The sequence below is a fragment of the Micrasema longulum genome, unplaced genomic scaffold (genome assembly GCF_059751315.1).
Source record: "Micrasema longulum isolate JH-2025_06_02 unplaced genomic scaffold, ASM5975131v1 h1tg001048l, whole genome shotgun sequence".
Lineage (NCBI taxonomy): Eukaryota > Metazoa > Arthropoda > Insecta > Trichoptera > Brachycentridae > Micrasema > Micrasema longulum.
In genome coordinates this window covers 1606173-1631774 of record NW_028278236.1, presented here as the reverse complement: position 1 = coordinate 1631774, position 25602 = coordinate 1606173, and the positions used below count along the sequence as shown (strand labels likewise).

The 25602-nt window shown below is 30.2% G+C and overlaps 1 protein-coding gene across 1 annotated transcript in view; it reads left to right on the top strand.

Annotated features, from left to right (window-relative positions):
* Positions 1–25602, top strand: part of LOC148277354 (adenylate cyclase type 6-like) — a 428970-nt gene that overhangs the window by 266282 nt on the left and 137086 nt on the right. The window contains exon 8 of the mRNA XM_088233010.1: positions 12772–12921. Coding sequence (XP_088089136.1) covers positions 12772–12921 — 150 coding nt within the window. The remainder of the gene's footprint in view (positions 1–12771; positions 12922–25602) is intronic.

The window sequence follows — 25602 nt, the reverse complement described above, 5'->3', positions numbered from 1 at the left end:
AATACCCGAACCTATGTTTATTTTATTACGAGTAATCATTTTCGGGTAATTTAAATTATTTATAATATGAGATGTATTAGAAATTTAACTGAACATACGTTTATTGATGTTTGTTTAATGCAATTTTTTTCTAAATGATTGGTGTCTAAACTAAATACGCTCCTTGAGATCTGTGTTCATTTACGATATTTTGACGGGTTCCCGTAAGTAAATTCTAACCCTTCAAGCCTAGGTATTAAAGGGTCTGGCTTACTGAGTGGAGACCGAGTACTCTTATATCTGTTGCTAAATCACATCCTTTAAATCCAGGTCCTTTAAGTATAGGCCGGCAGAATGGTAAATGTAACAAAGTCTGTAATGTGATCACTTAAACCAGCCAATGACAGATCTTGAGCCTTTTTCCACATCCTCCAATAATTCCATTATCTCACCTGAGATATCTATCACGGATATTTTCTTCATCTCTGTTAAGATATTGGTATTTTTACATGTTACCAATATTGATCGCTCACAGTGAAAATTTAATTCAATAATGAAATGAATTATTCATTAACATGAATAAATTAGTAATTCTAACAACTATACGTGTCTAGCTTTTACCCGCGGCTTCGCTCACATGACATAAGGGAAAAATAAGTTAGGTAATGCATTCGTTTTTTCGTTTGGAAATAAAAAAAATCCCAATGGAATGGTATATTTTTCGGGACAGAAAGTAACTTGTATTGATTGCCGGTCGCTCTACTATTGCTATGAAAATATTACGACCCTTAGTTAATCCATGACGTCGTTACATCGTTATTTTGTTCACAAATCCAAAATACTACTACCAAACCAGAACGAAAATCAAACCAATCTAACCATAGATAAAGCAAGTCAATTATAGAAAAAAAAAAAAAAAATCGAATTGATTATTTTTGGCAACCTACCTTATCGCCTATTTATTTTCAAATAACGTTGCTCATTGTTGATGATTTTTAAATATTACATTTATTTTTTATTGTGTTTTTTTTGTAATTCGGGGTTAAAAGAAAGTATTTCATTTTACTTCCTACCTTCTCGGCTACTTCTATGCAAAACAGTATGTCAATCGGAGGCTCCGTTAAGACGTGAAGGAAACACAAAAAAACATAAAAATACACTTTCGCATTTATAATACCATATCAGTACGGATTATACGGTAATGACGCTTGGCTTTCAAACTATTCAGTAGTCAAATATTAAATACCCAATATAATGATTCTAAGGAATTTACTGTAATAATCCCTCATTCTTGCGTTCACTTTACTCCTTTCAATTAAAAAATACAATTATGTATTATTTTTATTTAAATCATTAACTTTGTGGTCAAACATTTTATGTCAAAATTGTGTACATAAATTCACGTCGGGATCGCAATTTGTGGTGTAATGATTTAGCGTGTATTCTGACTCATTAAATGACTCGGGATCGGAAAAATGAATGCAGATTAAGTACCTATAAAGAATTTATTACATAAAATTACACACTAGATAACACTACATCAAACAATAGGAATTCACAATAAAGTTAAAACGGGACGGAGCACAATGGGGCGAACAGCTTATTTTCATCCTAAAATTCAATCACTTTGAAACCACTAAAAATATTATCAAAAATTTTTATGAAAATATTACTCAATTAATATTTATTCATAATACATAAAAACATTTCTTTAATTTTATTCGTAGTATGAATTTTATAGGTCAGCAAAAATACACTTTTTAGAAGAAATTTTTTTTTTGTGCAATGTAAGAAAAACACATAGATCATAGAATTAAAAATAGCCCAAAAGGAGCGTAGAATCATATTTGAATACATCGAACTGTGTCCGATAATTCCCCCACTCCGGTTTACTTTCGCCGCGCGTATTCGTGAAGTCGCCGGGTAATGTTGCTTGATGGGGAAAAAAAACATTCACAACACAAATGTAAGGTAGAAAAAAAGTAATCTGTTGATTTCTCTAAAATTTTTTTGTGCACGCGGAAACATTGATTGACACAACTGAGTAGATAAGTAAAGGGTCATTTAATTTAATTTATTTAATTTAATTAATGAACTTTGAACTTAAAATAAAAAACAAATTTTATTTGGCATAAAACGGATATTTTCATATCATGTTAAATAATTTTTGATGTTTTTAAGACAATTTCGTTCGAATGTCCCCCACGGCGTTGTTTAATTCGAGGTCTAATTTTCATAAGTTTTTTTTATTAGATGAGCAAAGTAGGGTAAAAAAAATTCTACCCTGGCAACACTAACAAAATTTCCATTCTGTTTCTTCGACAATCTGACAGATGGAAAAATAATTCAATTTTTAAGTAATGCATTTGTTATATACACATTCATTTGCAAATTACAGATGACATGTGATCACAGTATTTCTAAACTTTAAAGGGATACAACCCGGCATAGTTGAATTCGAATCAGGAGTTGCGTTCTGAGCGACGTCTACAATTAAACTGATTGGTCCAAACGTAAACCTACTCATTATGAGTAGTTGGGTTGCCTTTTGTTTGATGTGCGTATGCGGTTTCTGGAATATTCTTAATTCTATGACATAGATTAATGTTTATAAAATACGTTATACTTTAAAAATAATTATCAATATTTAAATAATTACTTTCATGAGTGTTTTGTTTTTTAAACAATGTTTTTTTTTAATCTCTCTATTTTCAAAACGACTCTTACCCAGATCTCGATTTTTAAAATTCTGTATTCAAAAGTGCTTTTGCCTCATCTTCTAATTCCATTACTTTGGGTGATGTAGACATACTTTTACTAGAAATATATGGACCTGAACTATAACATGAAAGTGTAAAAAACATTATAATTTTTTGATTACCATAAACATTTTCTTGCGTGGTGCATGCGATAATACTTGAAATCCTTGCTTCTTGCTTCTTGCTTCTTGCTTCTTGAACATCTTCTGAAAGCTGTCCCAATGGCAGTTAAGAGTGATGTTTTCCAATATTTTCTCCAGGTATAAGAACCTTATGTACCGAAACAGGCATATAGTACCATTCGTACTCTTGTACATAATATTTGGCCGTTATTTTTGCATAGCTTCCGAATTTTCGTGAGTTTATAGGTTTTTCACTTGCCATTATTTGTAAAGTTATGTAAAATCTCTTTATAAGTTTCTCTTTTACTCCAGTTATATTTGCACTATATGTGTAATTAGAAAAAAGCCTCCTTGCAGTATTCTCATCGTTGGAACCACCACTTCCTTGACGAGGTTTGTCAATAATTATTCTTAGCTCATCTCTGAATTTTTTTTTGACTTTTGTTTTCTTTATTTGTTTTTTGGTTTTTATTTTCCTCGCTTCAAAAAAATTATTTTTTCAATTCCAAACTCTTAGATACATGAAGAATACATTCCATAAATCTAATCTAACAAGGTAATATTGAAAGCCCAAATCTGTAAGCTTCTTGTCTGTCTTTTTTTAGTTTTAACGAGTTCAAGATTATTTATTTCAATTGGTTTCGCTAGACATATTGTACATCCCGATGAAGGAAAAGTTTCTGTCAAAACTTGTGTTACTTTGCCGTCAATTATAGTCAAAAACATTTGGTCCCTTACAGAAGTAGTACCATGTTCAGAAATAACCACCTGCGTAAGAAGAAGCACTAAAATTTCATGTTCTATTTCCGAATTAATTTCGCGTATTTTTGCTGGTGTTTCTTTAGTAAACTCAATTGATATTAGACGGCAGTATCTGTTAAATGATTATGTTTGATTTTCCCATATCACATGCTCATTGTAAGAGTTTACCAACTTGAAAGGAACTAAAGAGGTCATAAAAAGATTAGCATCTAAAATAAGTTCACTTTCACTTGTCCGTAAATTTGTTAGTACTCTGCCTGTCAATCCATCACACCCCCATTTATTTTAGTTTCATTTCTCAAGCATGCGATATATTGATAGAATCGATCTTAATAAAAAAATTACAGTATGGTTGGAAAGGTTCTAAAGCTTAACATTTTAAATTATTATTTTTTTAAATAAAAATTTATACCACATAAATTTTTAAATAGTTAACATATGGTACAAAAGCAAGAATCGAAAAGATACGGATATTCAAACAGGGGCAGAAGCAATAAACCAGCCAATGACAGTCATAAGCTCGGTAATTTTCTTCTTAAGGTGGCTTTCCATATTTGTTTAAATATTAATAAATCTTGATAAACTCTCTTGAGCGTTGAATTCAATCTACAAAGATTTGAAAATACATACAAAGGTACATAAAATATTTTATTTTTCCCGCGGTAAACGAAAAATTCATTTTTAGTATTAAATTGATTCAGAACTCTGGACTGGTGTTTTTGACTCGATTCCGAGGTTGTACCCTGGTTAATGCATTCTTCGACCATTCTTGAGGTTCTGGGTTCAATTCCTGACGGGGCGGAAATAATATATTGATTTTAAAGATTATTTTATAATGTAATATTTGCATTTGCTTGCATTGTTTTTGGACAGACACCTGAAACACAAGACTAGTCACCATACCTTTATAAAATAGATGATTAAAATACGCTTAAATTTATTCCGTAAAAACCGTAAAAATTTAATTTTGTTTAGAACACAAATAACTGTAACTTACCAAAAAAAATAAACACAGGTTTTTCGTTAAGCTCCCCATCGCTAATTTTTAATTACTCACCGTTTTAAAATTCTAACGTCTTTTAATAGTTACTCGCAGATCTCAATAACTATCAGAGGTATGCCAATTACTCAGCCCGTTAATAACTGGTGAGACAAGAACTATAGAAGCATGGGTTATTAGCTGGTGACAATAATTGGCGGTGTATTTTTTTTTCTTTTATTACTTTCTTATAGGATTCGGTGAACTCCTGGCAAACATCTAGATTACACTAAAAAAAACATGACCAAGGTATAAAACAAGGTAAATGGGTGGTAGCAATGTCTCGAAAAAGTTTTTCAAAGGAAATATAAGTTTTATAACAAAGTTTAAAAGTTTATTCTGGTGAATTCAACGATAAATTTTCATTTCATTCCATTTCAATAACTTCTTTTGCAATAGAATACACACTTTGGCCAAGTATTTTTGACCATTTGTCGATCTACAAAAAGCGTTTGATGAAGTTGAGAGAGAAAACCTTTTTTTGTTTTAATGTTTTAATGAGATAATATTAAGATCCGCTATCTTGGTTTCATCGATATACAATAAATGCAAGGTAAACGATTTGCTAGTAAATCGAATGTGTATTTTGAAAGACATATTAATCAATGTGAGTTCATTTTAAACAGAGATATTCAAAAACAGTTAGAAGATATTTTATCAGATAAGAACGTTTACTAGTTATAGAAATATAGCAAAAGTTATTGAAAAGAGGGTTAGTGCCGGGAATAAAGTGAAAGAAGCACAAAAATCAACCATAGTAAATGAATATTAGTCGCAGGAGGTGAGATTAGCAATTCACAATGCAGACCTTATACCGACGCTTATATTTAGATGTGAAGTATGAAATTTAAAAACAAGGATTAAATGGATGAATGTTTTTGAAATTCTATATTTTGGGTAAATGCCTAGTAAAACGACGTATGACGAGTGCAAGAATGTCAGTTTTTTGCAGTATTCAATGCTGAGATAAGTGTTAATGATAAAATAAGGTATAAGGTGCTGCTTTCGTTTGGACTGTATAAGAACGACTAAAAAGAAAAACGATAAAAAAATGACCGATTATTTAGAAAATGAGGAAGATTGAGTAAAACATGAAAATACACCAAGACAACAAATCCAACAAATACTTGAAAATGTAAAAAGTCAGAATAATCAGCGTGCTTGATTGAGAAGATGTACAATCCAGAGACTGCGAGGTTTATATAAGATAGACTAGTGTGTCATTATATCCTCTCCACCTACCCCTATGGAGAAACAGTGTGACGCTTTGTTTGATTCTATGTTTCAATACATACGAGTATACTAAAAGATATAAATTTGAGCTACTACTGGAAGATACTATTGTGAGTATTTCTGAACATTATCATTCATTTAAGATTAGGAAAATCAATTAATGAAATCTGTTTAATAGTAAAAAAATATAAATTCCATAAAACTCTTCATGTTTTCATAAAAACTTATTTTAACCTTTTATTTTGTGGATACTAATAACTATGACAACTCTGCCAATAACTGTGACATTGCAATTAATTTTTGAAAGAGAAAGTTTGACTGTGTTTTATATACTTAAGTAAAATAAATCTTAAATGTGTATAATATATAATAACTCTTTTGGTAGATTATTTATGATTTTTATTTAATCAACTTAAAAGATAAATGAAAAGGAGCCAATCGAATAAACGAAGAACGCTTAAGTGGCCAATAACTATACCCTAGTCCCTACATTTTAATTTTACATTTAAAAAAATTATTTTAACGAAATTTCAAAAGATGTTGTTGATCTTTCCTTAGAAACAAATAAAATTTTCTTTATTCCACCATTGAATAAACATATATTTGCAATCGTTTATTAGTAGATCTGTATTGCTTTTTTTAATCAAATAGCCAAATATTTTATTTAAAACAATGTTTTCTTAACGACTTATATTTCGTTGTATTGTGTATTGATTGACTTGTGAATACTTCCGTTCACATTTACAAGTCAAAAGTTGTAGATGTGAGTTTCTGCGAAATGAACAGGCAACTTCAATAAGATATTATATAAATTGACGTCTGACAGTTTCTTGACTGAAATTTCGATACTTTCATAAATATGATAGAGTGGCATTGTTTGATAAAATACAGGTTTCGATATCAATTTCGGGTTGGCGTATACGAAGTCAGACTATGTGAGGGTTTTAGAAGCAAACTTATAAATCTCCACCAAAATCAAAAAAAATGTTTTTGGTGCCAAAATAAACTATATATATAAAACAATCTACTTAAATAATAGCGTTATTCAAAACCGTCTCTTAATCTTGCAAAAACTGATTTCAATTAAACTGCTTGACACCGCATACTCGGCATTCTTCATTGAGTTGGTGAAGCATAATTAGTAATCTCACAATACTTTTTTCAAAGTTTTTCGCTAATATTTAATAACTCTTTCAATAGAGATTTCTTAGTTTGCTTCTAATACACCCATATAAAAAGCACTAGTAAACTGAAGTTTTAATGAAATAAAATTATATATTGAGATGCATTTTAAAGCAATATTGTTTTGTGTGTATATTTCTATTCGTAATTGCTTAAAAAATATGCCTATAAAAACCAACAATTGAATTTTAAAAATCGTGTAAAAACGGACACAGTTTAATAGAACGAAAACAAAATCATTTTATTTATAAAACGAAAATGAATATAAATTTTAAAATCACAATATAGGCGGCAAAGCGAGTTGCTTAAAATTTTATTTTTCTTCGTTGATTCAATATTAAATAACAAAATCAACATAATAAGGCTTTTCTTTTAAGTAAAAAACAGCAAGATATTTTTTAATGAAAATCGCAACTTATAACAATGAGCCGTTTTAATGATTTTTTTTATTGAATTAAGTCTTTTGACGAAAATGTTTTGGACTGTTTCACATCAAATAACAAAAAGAACCAAAATTATAATTAATAAGGAAAATTTATTTTATCTACGAGTATCTTTTGAAAACAAAAAATTAGAGGAAAAATTAAGGAAACAGTTTTCGTAAGATTCGAGTAGACGGTATTTTATAAACTTCAAATTAGGCCGCAAGTTATTTTACATCGTAGTAATTTTATAATTACTATTCATGGTACCTTCTTTTAGAAACGTATGTTTAAACGACATCTTAAATTACAACATTAATAAACTCAAATTTTAACCCTCTCTAGGCGGTAGACTTTTCTTCAGATTAGCTAAACAATTTAGTACCTGCTCACTAATACAAAAATGTTATCAGTTAGTTTTCCCGCAGGAGCAGGCAGAGCGCTATATCACTCTGTATTTGCATTCAGTCCTCTCCTCCACTACATTCATACATCTTCTCATGCACGCACGCCAATTATTCGGACTTTTCACATGTCTGTCTTCGAGTATTTGTTTCATTTTGCATCCATCAACATTCACATCGTTAATCTTTTTAATCGTTATTTCGCTGTTTATTCGCTCTACATGTTCGAACGAATGCAGCACTTTTTTGATTTTGTCGTTAATGCTAGTCTCAGTCTTACATAATGCGCGGATCTCGACATGTGTACACCTATAAAACATAGTTTTGCCACACATTTGCCTGAGAGATCCCATTTAGACAGCATTCGATCTACTTTCATAATTGTTTTTCCAGTTCAATACTTTACTCCCATATATAGTACAAAGGTCGGCACTAGAGTTCCACTGCAGCTAACAGCTTTGCCTAGATAGATTCACGTTCACCCGATTTCCGGCACTTCTCTCCTTTCAATATCTTTCTCAGTTTTTCCATCCCTTCCAGATAAACAATTTTTTTTACCGGATTCAGAATACCTCCATTCACAGTGATATCACTTTTAATAATGCTTTTATCTTTTTCAAAAACCATCACTATTGATTTATCGACATTTATTAGCAAACCGCTTTTCTTTTATTTATCGTTGACATCATCAGCATAAAATATAATCAACAGTTAAATCTTCCATTTTTGCTCTCATTCGCAATTTTCTTATTTATTTTTATACGTTGAACAACCATTTTGAAATTACACATCCCTGTTTGACTCCTTTAGGAATGTCGAACCACCAAGTGAATGACCTTTATACCCTCACACATATTAAGCGGTCTTTATACAGTAACGTAATTGCCCTTATCAGGTTAACACTCACTTCATACTCCGATAAAACCGTCCACAATTTTTCTCTGTCATATCTATTAAACACTTTTTGCAGATCGACAAAAAAACAGAAAAGCTTTTGGTGTTTTGCCGGAAATTTTCTTTCATGTTTGTAGGGGCAATATTTAATCCATACATTCTCATCCATCCATAAAACCACTCCGTATATCCCACACTAATCAGTATTCTAACATACATTTTTCTCTAAAGATAACTCTATAATTTGCCTTTTTACCTTGGCGCCTTTTCCCTTGCATAGAGATATAATAACAGCCCTTCTCCAATCTGGATGAGTGTATTCTTCCTTTGAACATTTGTTAAAAAACCGAAGCAGATATGCAAACATTATTTCACTACCCGTCTTTATAACATATGTAGTAACCTTGTTAAAACGTTGTGCTTTCCCATTCTACGTATGTTTATTTAGCTGCACATTTTATTTTGTTTTTACTTATACTTTTGTTTATTTCATTTAGTAACAGGTTTTTACAATTTAATTTACCTAATTAACGTTAGGGACTATTTGATTGACAATAGCCACAGGACCACAACCCGATTCATTCAACTTATTATTCGTCACCATTTTTCCATGTAACTGCGGTCATACATTCACTTGCATCACTGTTTCGGGAGTTTTAAACAAATAAGTTTGTTTTCTAAAATATTTTAACTCATAACACTTGAATTACTATAAAACTGATTTATAATTAATGTTAAAATGCGTAATTTTAAATGCGCGACGATGAGTATTTTTTGTTATTTTACTTATTTACTCCTTCTTAAAGTGCCCCGTTAGTTATTTTTAACATTGGCAATCACTCTGGCAAAGGTTTTTCTGTCTTGTTTTGCCCGTAAATTAGTTCATACTTCAAACGCCGGTGCAGTTCTGAATTACCATTTTTACCTTTCTACTCGAGTAAATAATAATTTATAATATAAATGGTTTGATTATCAACATATTACAACAGAGATGAAGAACATTTAAGAGAAGGTAATATAGAAATCTAGGCATCTACAGGGCTTACGACCTGTCATGGGTGGTTTAAGTGGCCACTTTACACACTGTGTAACATTCACCATTCTGCCCATATTTGAACATCTATATTCCTTCAATTCTTTAACATATTAATTTTTGTGAAGTTAAAGAGCTGAAATCTTTATTTATGCGGTTGAGATTCACCTAATTAAATTATTTCACCTACATACTAGGCAACGCCTGATAATTTTATTTTTTCGTTTTCTATACTTCTTCATGAACCAGGTGGATTTATCAACAATATTTTTGGTTTGTCAAAATTTTTGTAGACAATGACTGGATTCAACTTTCTGGGAGCTGTTAATATTTACATATTACAACAGAGATGAAGAACTGTAGATAAAATTTTGACAGGTCGTTAGCCCTGTAGATGCCTACACTTATTTATTACCTTCTCTTAAATGTTCTTCATCTCTGTTGTAATATGTCAATATTAACTGCTTCCCAAGGAGTTGAATCCAGTCATTTTCTACAAAAAATTAGACAAACTTAAAAATATGGTTGATAAATGGTTTGCTTTAACAAACAATGAAGCACTTAAAAGAAATGGTAGAAATCGGCACTTGCTAAATATCATTATCATAGTACGTGCCGATTGGAACGGCCACAATTTGCACCAAGAAAATATCTCATGTAGTATGTATAATGAAAGGAACATGATTGATCAAATAAATGGACACATGAGTTGCACATCGCGTGGCTCATTTCAACCTGGTGGTACAAATCCACACGTCATTGTGAAAATAAGGTAGGTTGGTTGAGTAGTGACTGCAGTTTAAATATGTAAACAAAAATCGTCTGCAATTGCAAACTTAAAGCATGTAGTTTAACCGGAATCTTTAAAAAAATACATTATTTTTAAGGTTCTCATTAAAATTCAAACGATTCAAATAAGTGTAGAACCGAAACGAGTAAGTGGATATTGATTCTCGACTTCGTCAATTTTTGCTCCACAAAATTTCTCGAACGAGCTACGTAATCAGCGTTTAAAAATCGTGTATATCTATAACTGAGAACTAGTCGATTAAATGTTTTGGGTAACTACATACTGAAATTATAATTAAAAGATATTTCAACTAGGTTAAGAAAATTTTTAAGATGGGATAAAATATTAAAGGCAATTTACTTAACTTATTCGGCGTTTAACCTATCGATTGCTGGCTTAAGTGATCACTTTAAACACTGTATAACATGCCTGTATGTCATTTGAAATGAAATTTTCACTTTTGGCGCTCAAAAAATACTTTCACCCAAACGCCATGGTATTTTTGAAAATCTATTTTTTGTAACCTTGATGTAGTTGATATTCTGCCAAAATATTTTCCCTAATAAGAAACGTCTGAAAATACTTTTAAGTAATTGATTACACCCTAGGGGAGAAAATATCATATTTCTGTACAAATATTTACTTTTGATTGTAAAAAATATAACAACTCAGAATTAGACATATCAATAAACTTTCAATACTCCTTGTTTCTGAGTAACTTTTTTTTGTATTAAAAACACCCTTCGTAAAAATTTTCTGAGAAAATGATTTATTTACTACTAGTAATCAAATTATTATGTTTGATAAATAATATTTAGTTAAATCGTGATTAATCACACATTCGGTTTTACTTCACCTGGTGATAACTGAACAACCTAAATGTACATTAAAACATTAAAACTTAATAATTAATGTTTACTTAAGATGTTTACAGAAAAGAAAAACCCGGTTTTAGTTAATACTTTAATAAGCTTCGTAGCATTTAACAACATCATTTAAGAGTAAGACAAAAAAGTAGGTATCGTTGTTGCGCCTTTAAAACCGGCTATGTGTATTAATTTTCTGTGTTTAAGCGGATGAAAAATACAGTTCTGCGAGTGAAACAGAACAAGAGCCCTGGACTAGTCTTTTGACTCAGTGTGTTGACTCTAGAGTGAAAATCATTAAAAAAAAACAATCGAGTCGAGAAAATTCCATTTTGTAGTCTTGTGTTTAGCGCGCGCTACCAAGCTTGACGTCCTGGGTGAACATGTAATATTGGTATTTGAAGTGGTTCCACATAACAATATTTCATTGTTTCCGAAAGGACACTTGGAGTGTAAGACTTGTATAAATGTTACTTTAGTCTAACAAAAATAACCTAGATTTACTCCAATTAAAGGACTAATGCAGTGCCCTGTGCACCACTTGGTGCAGATAGGGAAACAATGATTTTGATGTGCATTTATTTCATTTTACCCATTGTTTACGCAAATAAATGGCGAAAGATTCAACATTTCGTACCAAAAGGTACAAAGTGGACTAAAAGTGTCCATTACCTCTTTTTATCTTTTAAGATGTCTATTATTATTTATTTATTGTTAATACGGCCTTAGCCAGTTACAACAGCTATATGAAGAAACATATGTACCAGAAACTGAACAGAAAGAACATTAAACTATGTTAATGATAAAATTATAAATAAACTTATCAATCAAACTTCTTGGTTTAGTATTACTTTTTATTATTTTCACCAACGAGCGCTTTTACCTAAGTAGGCATCTTTAAGACTGGTAAATTGTTCACAACATTTACAGTTTTTATACTATTCTTAACATATTTTGGAGATTATAATAATAGTATAAAATATTTTGGAGATAATAAGAATTGTTTAAAAACTGTAAATGTTGTAAACAATTCACCTGTCTTGAAGATGCCCATTTAGGCGAAATCGCTCGTTGGTCGAAATAATAAAAAGTAAAACTAAACCAATAAGTTTCATTGATAAGTTTATTTATAATTTTATCATAATCATTAACTATGGAGTTTTATCAAGAAATATCGACAAAAAACATAAATATTATAAAACTATGTAGCAATGACAAACATTTATTCGTAGACACATGTATGACGAAAAAAGTCTTTATTATAATAATTTTTTATTTTTTTTTAGATCTTATGCAACCTGGTGGTTTTCTGCACCTGCAATATTTGCGGGGTGATGACTCACTCTCCCCGAGAGATAGCGCAGAGGCAAACATTCTTGGAGACTCGCAACTGCATTGAGGCCAGACTCACAATGCAAAGGGAAAATCAGAAACAGGTAAGGAATCATTGTACTAGTACGTTAGCGCTATTCAATCAATATTGTGGTTCATTTATTATGAATTGTTTTCGTTCATCGGCCTATTTAGCGTATCGAGTGAGCCAAGTGTTTTATTCAAATATTCTAAGCTATTGCGAAACCGTCTTAGACGAAGAACGTTTTTTTCCTTTATTTGTGTAAAAATGTCATTTTTCCCCACACCCGGGTGTAATAAACGGTACAATTATGTATGTGAAATAGAACTAGAATCTTGGATGAGTAAAAATCCTGAAAAGATAATCGAGTGGTAGAGGAGATATCCCGAATATGGAACAGCTTAGGAAGAAAATCTGACTTTTGATTATAATCTAATTGTTTATTTAGCGTTGTGGTGAAGTGGTTATCGCGTTTGCCTACTACGTTAGAGGTCTCGGGCTCAATTTCTGACATGGTTGACGTGAAATATTGATTTAAAGGGCGTTTTCAAACTAAAATAGTTTATAGTCCCTGGACTGGCACCTGAAGCCTAAGACAGATCATCATACCTTGAACCAAGAAACGCTGCGATTGGTGTACCGGTGCAATGCCCTGTGCACCATTAGGTTCGGAAAGGAAATGATGATGTTTGTTAAGTATTATACAAAGAAATCGTTGAATTTATAGTTACGAAACATAAAACGCACTTTCAGAAAAGTGCTTCCTCATGAGAAACTTTTTTATTTTATTTTGCATGCAATAAAAATCGATATTATCAGCTCCAAAATACTCAGTTGACACGATGGAAAGCATTGCACTGGATTCACTCGTTGCCTTTGATTTTGTGCCTTTTTTCAAAATGTCCTTTTTCTTTTCCAAGCCTTCCACTTCTGTTTTAAAAGGATAATGGAACCTTGATATAACTTGAAAATAATTATTAATGTTGTTCTACAAAAATTCCATTTAGAAACAATGTTCTTAATTTTAGACAGTATTCCATATTAGTCACTTATTTGTCCCATATTAGGAACAAGATCAATACAGACAAATATATTCACAGAAAAAAATCTACATGAACCAAATTGCAACGCGTTATGAAAATGTAAAATCAATACTTTAATCTTTACGTTCAATAAAATATTGATAATTTTGTGGAGAATTTTTTTAATAAAATAATAAAGTTAAAATTACGTTAATATCAAATCGAAAGGGTATAAAAACGCAATCCCTGTTTATGACGCTTGTGGTGCGTCTGATATCTGGGGGTGTACTAACATGTCTCGGTTGATCGGTAAGGAAATGGGTACGCTGGGTTATAGAGGACGTACTTGTTTAGTTTTTGAGTCACCCCATATTAGGGACGTATGCCATATTTGGTATACCTCTTCTATTTTTCCACGTTCAGGTCTAATCTTCAGCGCATTTACCTACCGTGCAAGAGGTCTCGGTTTTAATTTCCAACGAGGTAGACATTTGATATTTTAAGCTGTTTTGCATATCAATATTTTACAAACGGTTTCTTTCCTTAGGCACAAGTCTAAACATCTTGCAAAAAATCTAATGAAAACCGTAAAATTACAACGAATAAATATGCATAAAAAATGCATCATTTTTGTTAGTTTTTTAGTTAAAACTCTTTTATTTTTTAATTGTGTTACTTCAGCTACTTACGCTGATTGCCCGTAGGAGGAGGTAGAGAGAATATTACCCAACATACACCTATCCTGTCATAAACTTCTAATTTCTTATATGTACTTCCATAACATCTTGCGCTGAGTGTCTTCGTCTTTGGGTATTTTAAAATAATAAAATTAGGATATATTACAACAATACTATTTCACTCACTGTTTTATTATTAAAATGCAAAATATTTTTTTAATACAAATTTCCGTTTTCAAATCTTTTTTTAGTCTCTAGTAACCTATATTGTTTCTGGTCTCTTTTAATCTATGTCGTTTCTTTTAGGGCTCTTATCATTAAACTATATATTTTATGCTTATATTAAATACAAGATATTGAACATCATTTGAGTATCGCTGGGTTTTTTATTTGTTTATTAAATAACGTAAAGTTTAATTGTACCACGGTAACTTAAAGACTGATGCTAATGGCTTTAAAAGTCTTGAACTTGGGTTCTATTGAGATAGGATTTTCTAATTACAATCATTAAAACTTATGTGGCATCAAACTTTAGATACAAGCCGGAAAGCATCAAATAATGAACGTATCAAATTAAAAATGACGAAAACAGGTTAAATGTTGTCGAGATGCGATCCTTCGGGCAAATGTGTGGTAAAACGATGTATGATAGGTGCACAAATGCCAAGACCCGTGAACTGTGTAATGCTGAGACATGCATTCTCGACAGAATCAAGAAAGGGGTGCTGCGTTGGTTTCGACATAAAGAGTGAATGGACAGCGATGGAATGGCCAAAAGGATCTACGATGCAAATGTTGATGGATGCAGAAAACGAGGAAGAACGAGAAAGACATGGCACTTTCAAGTCCATCAAATACTTGAAGGTGGACATGTAAAGAGTAGGAATAATCAGCGTGCGTGCATGAGAAGATGAATAAATTTAAAGGAAGCGAGGTTTGTGTGAAAAGACAAAGTGGTGTAGCGTTCTATTTTCTGGGCCTACTCCTATGCGGAAACGGTGTGATGGTTTGTTTGTTTGAAAAATAATGTGAAATAGTTTTAAAATACTAAATAAATCGCTGTTGAACCAATCATTGACATTTTATTTTAAAGGTTTAAAAAATTATAAATTAGCAAAACGATAAAATCGTGATGTTTTTTTTGTATTAGGCTTCTAATCGTTTCGATTCATTTGAAGCCTAATGTATGTATACTATATTTTATTATGTTAAAACATCAGGTCAATTGGCTAATTACAAATATCTCTTGTTTTTGTTTTTTGACAAAGATTAGAAAAAATAACTATTTTGGTAAGAGTTTGTATTAATGAGGGTATATGTGTGTGTTTAAGAGACATATTTTCACCCATTTTATCATTTTGATTCTCTTATTCGAAACCAATGGTGCATAAAGCACTGCGTTTGTGCTCAAATCGCCAAGTTTTTAATTAATATCGTAGCAAATGCACTACCAGTGCACTTATAGGTGGACTTATCTCTTTTTTATTCTTTACTCATAATATTTCGATAATTTAATCAATTTGATACCTAAAGATATTTACCATTTATGTATTTTGTGGTAGATCCCTAATTCATCTAGAGCTGGAAATTTATTTAATTTGTTTCCAACTTGTACAAATTGAGGAGAATAGAGAAGACATCTGACAGATCGTGCCAGAGGCATTTTGAGAATTGCCTATTAGGGTTAGACCCGGTAGTTAATTTAACTAAGGCAACGAACGAATAAACTTGCATAGAAATTGAAACTAAGTACAATAAACAACCATTGTATTTAATATTAATTAAAACTTTATTAACAAAAGAAAAAATCTGTAATCTTTCGAAAATATTTAAATAAATAAAAAGTACAATAATTATTCTGAACTTTATAAAAAAACTTACATTTTATATATTTCAAATAAATAGATTGGTATATTTAAGTTAATTTTTTTGTAATATTTAGGATTTTTCTTTTACATTCATGTCTCGACTTGATAAACATAAAATCTGTGTTATGTCAGGAAATACAAATAAGTTGAAAAGTAAATTAATTAAAAATGAAGAACATGAATTAAATTGTTAATGTAGCACTTAGTTATTTATTGTAATATTATTTATTTATTTTTTACATATTTATTACAGCAATTTACAAGTAATTATTTATACAACAGATTAATTAAGTAGTAAAAGTAAACATATATTTTTTTTTTGCTGTTGGTTCATCTAAACTGCCTAACTAGGGGTAGTTTCCCCGTTCTAAGGCAGTAAATTATGTATTTTATAATAATATTAAAAAATTATTACGGTTTTATCATAATGTGTGCTTTTTCAGTCTTAAAAGTAAACAATGAATATCCAGAGAAAACATAAATAATACCAAAATCTCTATATCCTACGTCCTAAGTCATTACTAATAAAACAAGAAACTAGCTTACGTCCTTCCACATCGGATATATATTATATCAATACTATCTTGTGGCAGACTGTGAGCATATATTATCAAGCTACGAGCTATTAATTCTTTAACATTCTGTTTTAGAATAACCACAAACACAAGTCACAAACACAGTACCAAATCAAAGAACTTTGAACAAACGACTTGGACATGTTCAAAATTTAGTTTGAAAAACTGTTCTAGAAAACGGAAATCAAATTTTGGTGGTCAGTTTTCCATGTTTAGACCTAGAAACATTTTGTAATAAAAAAAACGAAAAATTAGACAAAACCCTTCCCTGACTTTTTTTTCACAAAAGTTACCTCTAGACACACTCGAATAATCTGAAATTAAAAGTTGTTTAGCCAAGTTTACACTATATAATTACTTACAATAAATCTTTCCATGAAACTTAGATAACTTTGAAATTACTGTAAGTGTTGGATTTTACAAAATGAAAAAAAAAACAAAATGTCTAAACAGCACCGCAGTTATTAGTTATATTTAAGTTTTAATAATATTATAAAAATTGTCTTAAATTCATCAGCATGTCTCAATCTCAACAAAACCATTTTTTTTCATCTATAGAAAATCCTCATAACTCATTGTTCCGATTTTGGTGTTAATCATATTTCTATTTAAAATGCTGTCCCATTGGTAAAAACATTAATATCATTACAACAGAGATGAAGAACATTTAAGAGAAGGTAATTTAGAGGTCTAGGCATCTACGGGGCTTATGACGATAGATGTTCAAATAAAGGCAGAATGGTGAATGTTACACAGTGTGTAAAGTGGCCACTTAAACCAGTCATTGACAGGTCATAAGCCCTGTAGATGCCTAGACTCCTATATTACCTTCTCTTAAATGTTCTTAATCTCTGTTGTAATATTTTAATATAAACAGCTCCCCAGGGAGTTGAATCCAGTCCTTGTCTACAAAAATTTGGACAAACTCAAAACATTGTTTATTAATATCATTGTTTAAGCATTGTCAACACTTTTTACTTTTCCCTAGTTCCACCTATCATTAATAATCTTATAGATTAGGATTCGTACATTATTATGATAGACTAACATACTCAAGAAAACTGTTTGCCAGTATTTTTAGTTTCACCTTTAAGTAATTATAAGGATACGTTACTCCATCACTTTCACTCAGTATGAAATATTATAATTCTACATTTTGTATTCATGTGTGATTTACCTTGGAAGCAAAGAGTAGAATATAAATTACAAATCTTACTCAACTGGTTGGTTATTACATCAATCAATGACAGTACCTCTTTTTGTCAAAGTTTTTTTGGCGGATTCAAAGATCTTATCGGTAAATTGTCTAAAACAGCTAAGACAAATAGTACTTCGAATAATAAACTTCGGGGTCTATATTTATTTTACGTTACTTTGTAGATTAATTTACAGTGTATCTTTTAACAATCGCTTTGTTTTATGTAGAGAGGGTTTAGTATTTTTAAATAAATATTTTTTTCTGATGAATAGAATAAAAAAAATACATCTGTTGATACTTATTTTATCTGTGACCAGGTAGGTAAAAAATACAGTTCGGTATGTTATACAACGAGTACCATGGACGAGTGTTTTCAACTTGACTCGCAAAGGCTGCTCGCAGGTAAAAGTCCTGAATAAAATTCGGATGGTTACAAGTACGCCTTGTCGTGTAGCAGTAAGTACATTCGCCTACCATTCTTTAGGTCTTGGGTTCAATTTCCGGCAGGATGGATGTGAAATTTTAATTTTAAAGTTTATTTGATCGGCAATATTTCACTATTCTTGGACTGACGCCTGAAGCGTAATGCTGATCAGGTTACCTTTGAGTAGCAGATGATCAAAGTATGTTGCATTTGGTTTACCAATATAGTGCCCTATGCACCACTAAGCTCAAAAAGAGAGATGTTAATTATATCTGTTTTTTTCTCTCAAAAGCATAACACCGTTTGTTGGTATCTTAGTGACTCTATACTTGGTTAACCAATTAAAAATTTGTTCAATATACGACGAAGATAAAAATAAGTAAAAAAAATATTTTATTTTATTCATTCAAAATTACACTCGTTTACATGAGCTTCTTAATCTATTAAGGCTATGCCCATGTTAAGCTATAATAAATTACAGTAAAAAATAGATAGTAAAATAAATTAAATTATAAAAACACGTGGTGCAATAGAATAATAAAACAGAAAAATAAAGAATGAATTAAACGATAAATAATAACATTCCAAAGAAGGTAATATAAAAAAATAATCTGACATAAATATTAAAATAAAAAATTTACAAATTTAGTTTCTTGCATAATCAAATATACAAAATATTAGAATCGTTGATATAAAAAAAAAATAACAAAAAACCTAAATGAAATGATAATTGAGACATGGTTTATACCGTAATAAATTAAATTAATGAATAATATGGCAAATATCAATAAGTATTAAATTAAATCATGCAAAAATAAATTATTTAAAAACGTCCAAATACCAAGATATATCATATTACGAGTATTAATCTAATAAGCAAATATATAAATAAAGTATGTAATTTTTAAAAATAAATCATTAAAGCTTTGAAACTTAAAATATTTTGAGTTTGTCCAAATTTTTGTGCTTCCACATTCCATTATGTTGTATCCCAACTTAACACAGGGCCCTTTTGGAATAAAGTTTGGGATACGTTTATTATATATTTTTTTAGAAGACTGGATTTTAACCCCTAGGGAGTCATTAAGATCAACGAATTGCAACAGGGATGGAAATCATTACAGAGAAGGGTATATAAAAGTCTAGGCATTTTCAGGGCTTATGACCTGTCATGGGTAGGTTCAAGTGGTCAATTTACACATTGTGTAACATTCACCATTTTGCCTATGTTTAAACATCTACATTTTTCAATTCTTCCATCTGTTGATTTTAGCGAATTTAAAAAGCTAAAACCTTTAGTGTTGTGAAGAGATTCATCTGATAAGATTTAAATAAAATTATAATTTAAATGATTTAGATAAATTAAATATAATATGAATGCTCAAACAAAAGCAAAATAGTGAATGTTACACAGTGTGTAAATTGGCCACTTGAACCCGCCCATGACAGATCATAAGCCCTGTAAATGCCTAGACTTCGATATTTCCTTCTCTTTTAATGTTCTTTATCCCGTTGTAAAATTTTAAGCTTTGAAAGTTGTTCGAAAATCGTAAAACTATTTTTGAACATGAACTAGGTATATTGAACAAAAAACAGTTTTACTATTTTCGAGCAACTTATTTCTAATAGTATGTTTTGACATCGTAACGTTTTGCTTTACATAATATACGCTATCACAGAAGACATAATGAACGTTTGGTCGCATAAGAAAATGAGAATATCTGAATACCGTTGCCATTATCTGCCTTGTTCGGATATCCTCAGCAAATACATCCTGTTCACATTCCCTGCCTCGACACAACCCAAAGGCACGGCGAAGCGAACAAGGAAAAATTCACCGCTGAACACAAGCTTTAAGCCAACCTTAATAGGCTCTGCAAAAGTTGCCCGACGTTTTAAAATATACCGTCAGTTAACAGATTGCAACAGGGATGGAGAACATTGTAGAGAAGAAAATGTGGAAGTCTAAGCATTTACAAGGCTTATGACTTATGATTGGCTGGTTTAAGTGGCCATTTTACACGCTGTGTAACATTTATCATTTTGCTTAAGTTTAAAAATCTATGTTTCTTCAATTATTTTATGTGTCGATTGCTGAGAGCTGATCTGTGTAAACATTTAATCACTAATTTAGTTCAAAGTAGGTTTGAGGTCTTGGATTAGCATGGAAGGAACAGATAGACACATTCTTTAAAAAAAAAAATATTAAAATTAAAAATAAATGCACACTGCAAATAAATCATGGTTTCGTAATATCAGCATATATTAGTTTAGTTTTTCTTTTTCTTTTATTTTATTTTCTTTTTTGGTAATGTCATACCATATTTATATTCAATAAACTTTTTAATAATTAAAAAAGGAACGGCCCACGCTCAGACGCTTAAGTCTTTGTAGGATTTTTTTCCAATTTATGTTATAGCTTAATTTTAAGATGTATTTTTCTAAAGTTTATTTTTGTAGTTTTATTTCTATGTAAATAATATATGTATGGAAAAGTAAGTTTATTATGAAATGCATGAATAAATAAATATGATTACCATTCACCATCTTTGAAAAAGTTTAAAAGGTTTGTTTAATAGGAACGATACCCTACACTAAATATATCGGATACGTGGGAATAACTATTGCCGAGTTTATGAAGTCTGCTTAGTACGGCATTACAAGTATACACTGTCCGTGAATTATTGCTACAAAACGGTGGCACCTGTCTAGTCATTTATCCAGGCACCCTGAAGTTGATGAGAGATAATAGTTCAGGGCAATTCCATATTGAATTTACAATTTTGAATAAATTTTAAAGGTCTATACTTTTTTTTCTATCGTTATGTTTTAACAAATTTAATGTATTAGTAAAAATCGTAATTTAAAAATTCGTAACTGATTCTAAGTTTCAAATTTATATACCGTAAGAATTGTTTTTGATTTTTTTCAAGAGAATTTAGTTTCATTAATAAAAACAGTTATTGCTAGCAATTTCACTATTTAAGTAACATTTTCTGAAAATACTTCTTTGTTTTCTGAGTTTGTTCTGATGGAGGTGTGGCTATTGGTCGTTATGATGTACTTAGGTCATATTTTGACTAAAAAAGTGCATTTGATTAAAACCTAGTGACTTTTATCAGTACTTTTTCGATGCTTCTAAATCACGTGAAAACACGGGACCAGGACACAACGCATGGTTATATAATCACGTGTATACACGGCTCCGGGATACAAAGTGTTTGGAAAATTATTACAATAAGACTAACGAAATATGACATAAGTACATCATAACGACCAATAGGCACACCCCTATCAGAACAAATTCAGAAAACAAAGGAATATTTTCAGAAAATGTTACTTAAATTGTGAAATTGCAAGCAATAACTATTTTTATTAATATAAATCTGTTTTTTGAATAATTCCTCTATAATTAGAAAACAAATAGTAAATTTTGAAAACAAAGTTAAAGTTGATTTTAACATTGCAATGCGCAATATGGTTCTCCATAAAGGCCGATGTTGGCAAATCTATCATACAAAAATTACTTATTTAATTAATTCAAATAAATCTGTGAAGTTTCAATTTTTGTTGATTTAGCTTAGTGTTTTCATAATTAAGAAACCCTTCACAAAGCATGTAATTTCACAAAAATGGGCCGGGCACAGGGTAAATTCTATGTGTACTCGGCCGGTACTCAAAGTGTTAAAATCGTTACGTAAAAATGATCCAAAATTTAATTAACAAATTAACATATTTTATTTATACTTTTACATTGATAATGTTCCCTCACTGGGGTGTCCCGTGCCGAGGGAAACATTTTACAAAATGTGAAACATGCGTTAGATTAGCTATTTAACAAAGTTGACATAATAATAACAATAAAAAATGTAACTAATCTAATTAACCTTATTATCATTAACATAATAAACAATAAAAAACTTAAATAATCATAAAAGACAAAACCAATTTATATAGACCAATAGAACAAATTTTATAAACAGTACACACATTTTACCTATTTGGCTTGATCCAGTAATCGATCCGTGCGCAACCCACCTCCACTATCCATTTTTTAATAGCAATTTAATATTGTGAGAACTTACTTATTGTCCTTATGGATAACCATAAAGTTAGTTTTTCATATATAATAAAAAAATAAAATTTATATTATATTATACATCATGTCAGACAAATATTAAAGAAATCGTTTCTTGAACATGACGTTTTAATTTATTTATTCATTTGCACTACAACGCGGAACCTATCGTTTGTGGGTCAAGTATCTCAGCCATTACGACTTAGTCGCCAAAATATCCCATGATTTTATTATGTTTATGATTTGTATCAATGTTTTAATCACAAAATTTTGTTAGTTAAACCTTCAATTAAAATAATGAAATACTTATTTAGTTTTCCTGTAATTTTATTTATAATTTTCACCAGTGCCCGGGCTTTGTTTAAATAATATAGACATAAATAAATTAATTATTAAGAAAAATACGCTGTGTTTAAAACTGTCTGAACATTTTGTTAATTATCTTTGTTTATTGAGTCTTTTTTTTTATTCTCAAATATAAAAATATTTTTAAAGTATATTGTTAAGTGTCCTCGGCTCGGGTAACCCCAGTGAGGGCACATTATTTTTATTATAAATCATAGTTAATAATTGAAAAAAATATGAATAAATAAATAAACGAGTGCAATCAGAGGTTGTGAATCATGATAATTACTTTATACTTATTATTTTATATTTTTATTTCATTAATTACTTTATTATCTTATACTCAAACTTTTACGTAATTACTTTAAACTTAAACTATTTTTTTAAACTCTTTTATTCACATAATTATATAAAATCTCGATTTACAACCTCTGCTTGCACTTGTATATAACATAAACATTTGTTTCGTCTCCCACCAGTCTGGAGATGTCGGTCAACGACGAAACCCGATCACCGGTAAAAATATGAATAAATGAAAAATAAAACTATTTACGTAATTTTCTTAATATATTTAAAATGTAGTTCCACCACGGAATATCAGTAAAAAATCTTAATCTATTAAACTTTAGATGCAGTTGATTTTTAGTTTTATACTTAAAAATCGTCACGTTCTGTTTATTTCACAAAACTTTTTGAAGAGCGAAATTTACAAAGAAACTAATAATAAATAACGCAAATCCATACATTGGGTTATTAAGGCATTCCCGCAGAACTTGACACACGTTGTAAGAACTCATATTATATCTCATTTCCATAAGCCCCGATTCCATAATCTTCTCGAACATATGCTAATAAATCTTTCAACTTCAAAATACTGAAAATTTTCCGACTATCAATACAAGATAAATATGGTAGTCATTAATCATACATAAAATTAAGTGCTTATACATTCTGTTTCAGGAGTAGACAGCGACAAATTAATGGGACATTTCCTCATAATGCGAGTCGGAATAAATAATCGGTGAAGAAATAATGTTAATAAATGGTGCTTTTAAGAAGCTTTTCGGTTGGTATAAGAATCGAAGGGATAGTACGATATTTCAAATATATTTTTTGAATTATATTCTAAATTTCCCTTTTTAACTATAGTTAAGTTATTTTTAAATAATTGTGGTAAATATTATATGTTTTATTATTATTTTTCACTAAACATATTTTTATGTGTGCTCTGATAAAAACAATGTACATGTTTTTCATTAATAAGTTGTTTAATAATTAATTTTTTACATTTTGAAAATAAAAAATCTACCTCGATGTTTTTTTTGCGGTGGTGGCGGGGGTAATCATTGTTCTGCGGAGATAGCCTGCCCATCTATCTCCTTGACAATGTCTCGGAAAAAGGTCCTGTCCTACGAAAATTTGTTTATACGTAGACAGATGCCAAGTCCTTGGACAGAACAATATTGTATTGTCCTCGTGTAAACAGCCTTTTATTGCAAAAATAACGAAACATTCACCACTTTTCTGTACAAAAACGCTTTCATTTGTCCTTGAACCATTTTTCTTTAAAAATACGAAAGGTTAAAAAGACTCGTGAAAGAAATCATTGATTTTAATCCTTAGATAAAAATTGTGTACGAGTTTAATCTACTGTACAAAGTATTGAAGTGGACTTAGATTTAACTTGAAAAGTCCGAAAAAGAAATATCTTTTATGCCAAAAATTTTTACCATCAAATTTTTCACGGTTCTTTTTTTACTATCATTCCCTATCTTAAATGAGAATTCTGTTTTCGCTTCAGTTAAAAAAGGTTATGAATATTTAACAAGACAAGAAATTAAGGTAGCTTTACCTAACTAACCTTTAATTGTCTTCGATTATTCTTTCCGGTCTTTTGTTTACAACCTGTAAAAGAAAAGTGATTGCAATATTTTAAATTCGTATTTTTTATTTCATCAATTCATGTCCGCCAAATTTTCATTTTCTTTAATAACAAATAAAAGATTTGAATATTCCGGATAAAGATAAGATCGTGGGATTTAGAATTTCGCTTTGATGAATGATTTTTTTTATTTTTAGTATTTTATCATTTAACTTTGATCATAATTTAACTAATTTCTTTATCAGGTACAACAGACAGAGTACACGCCACCGCGCCGTTTCCTTTTAGGGGTAGATAGAAATTATAAGTATTATTATTTTTTTAACAATTAATACAGTTATAAACAATGATACTCGTTTTTGTTTTATGACAGTCTTCTCATATGTATTTATTTCATATTAAAACTGTAACTTTCCAAAACAGAGACTCTTATTGTGCTTGGAGAGTGGCTTACACTGTTACACATTACATTATTAATTTGAAGTTATTTACATTCAAATCACGTATGAAATGTCATTTCCTGAATATTTGAGTTTTTCCTTTCTACTCCTTCTTTCCTTCCTTCTTTACCCGCTCTTCTCATATTATAGTGTAGATACATGGTCAATTTTTAATTTCTTAAAGATATATATGTTTACTATTTAAAAATTCTGTTTTATTATGTAAATATTTTAAAATACCAACAATATGTTCA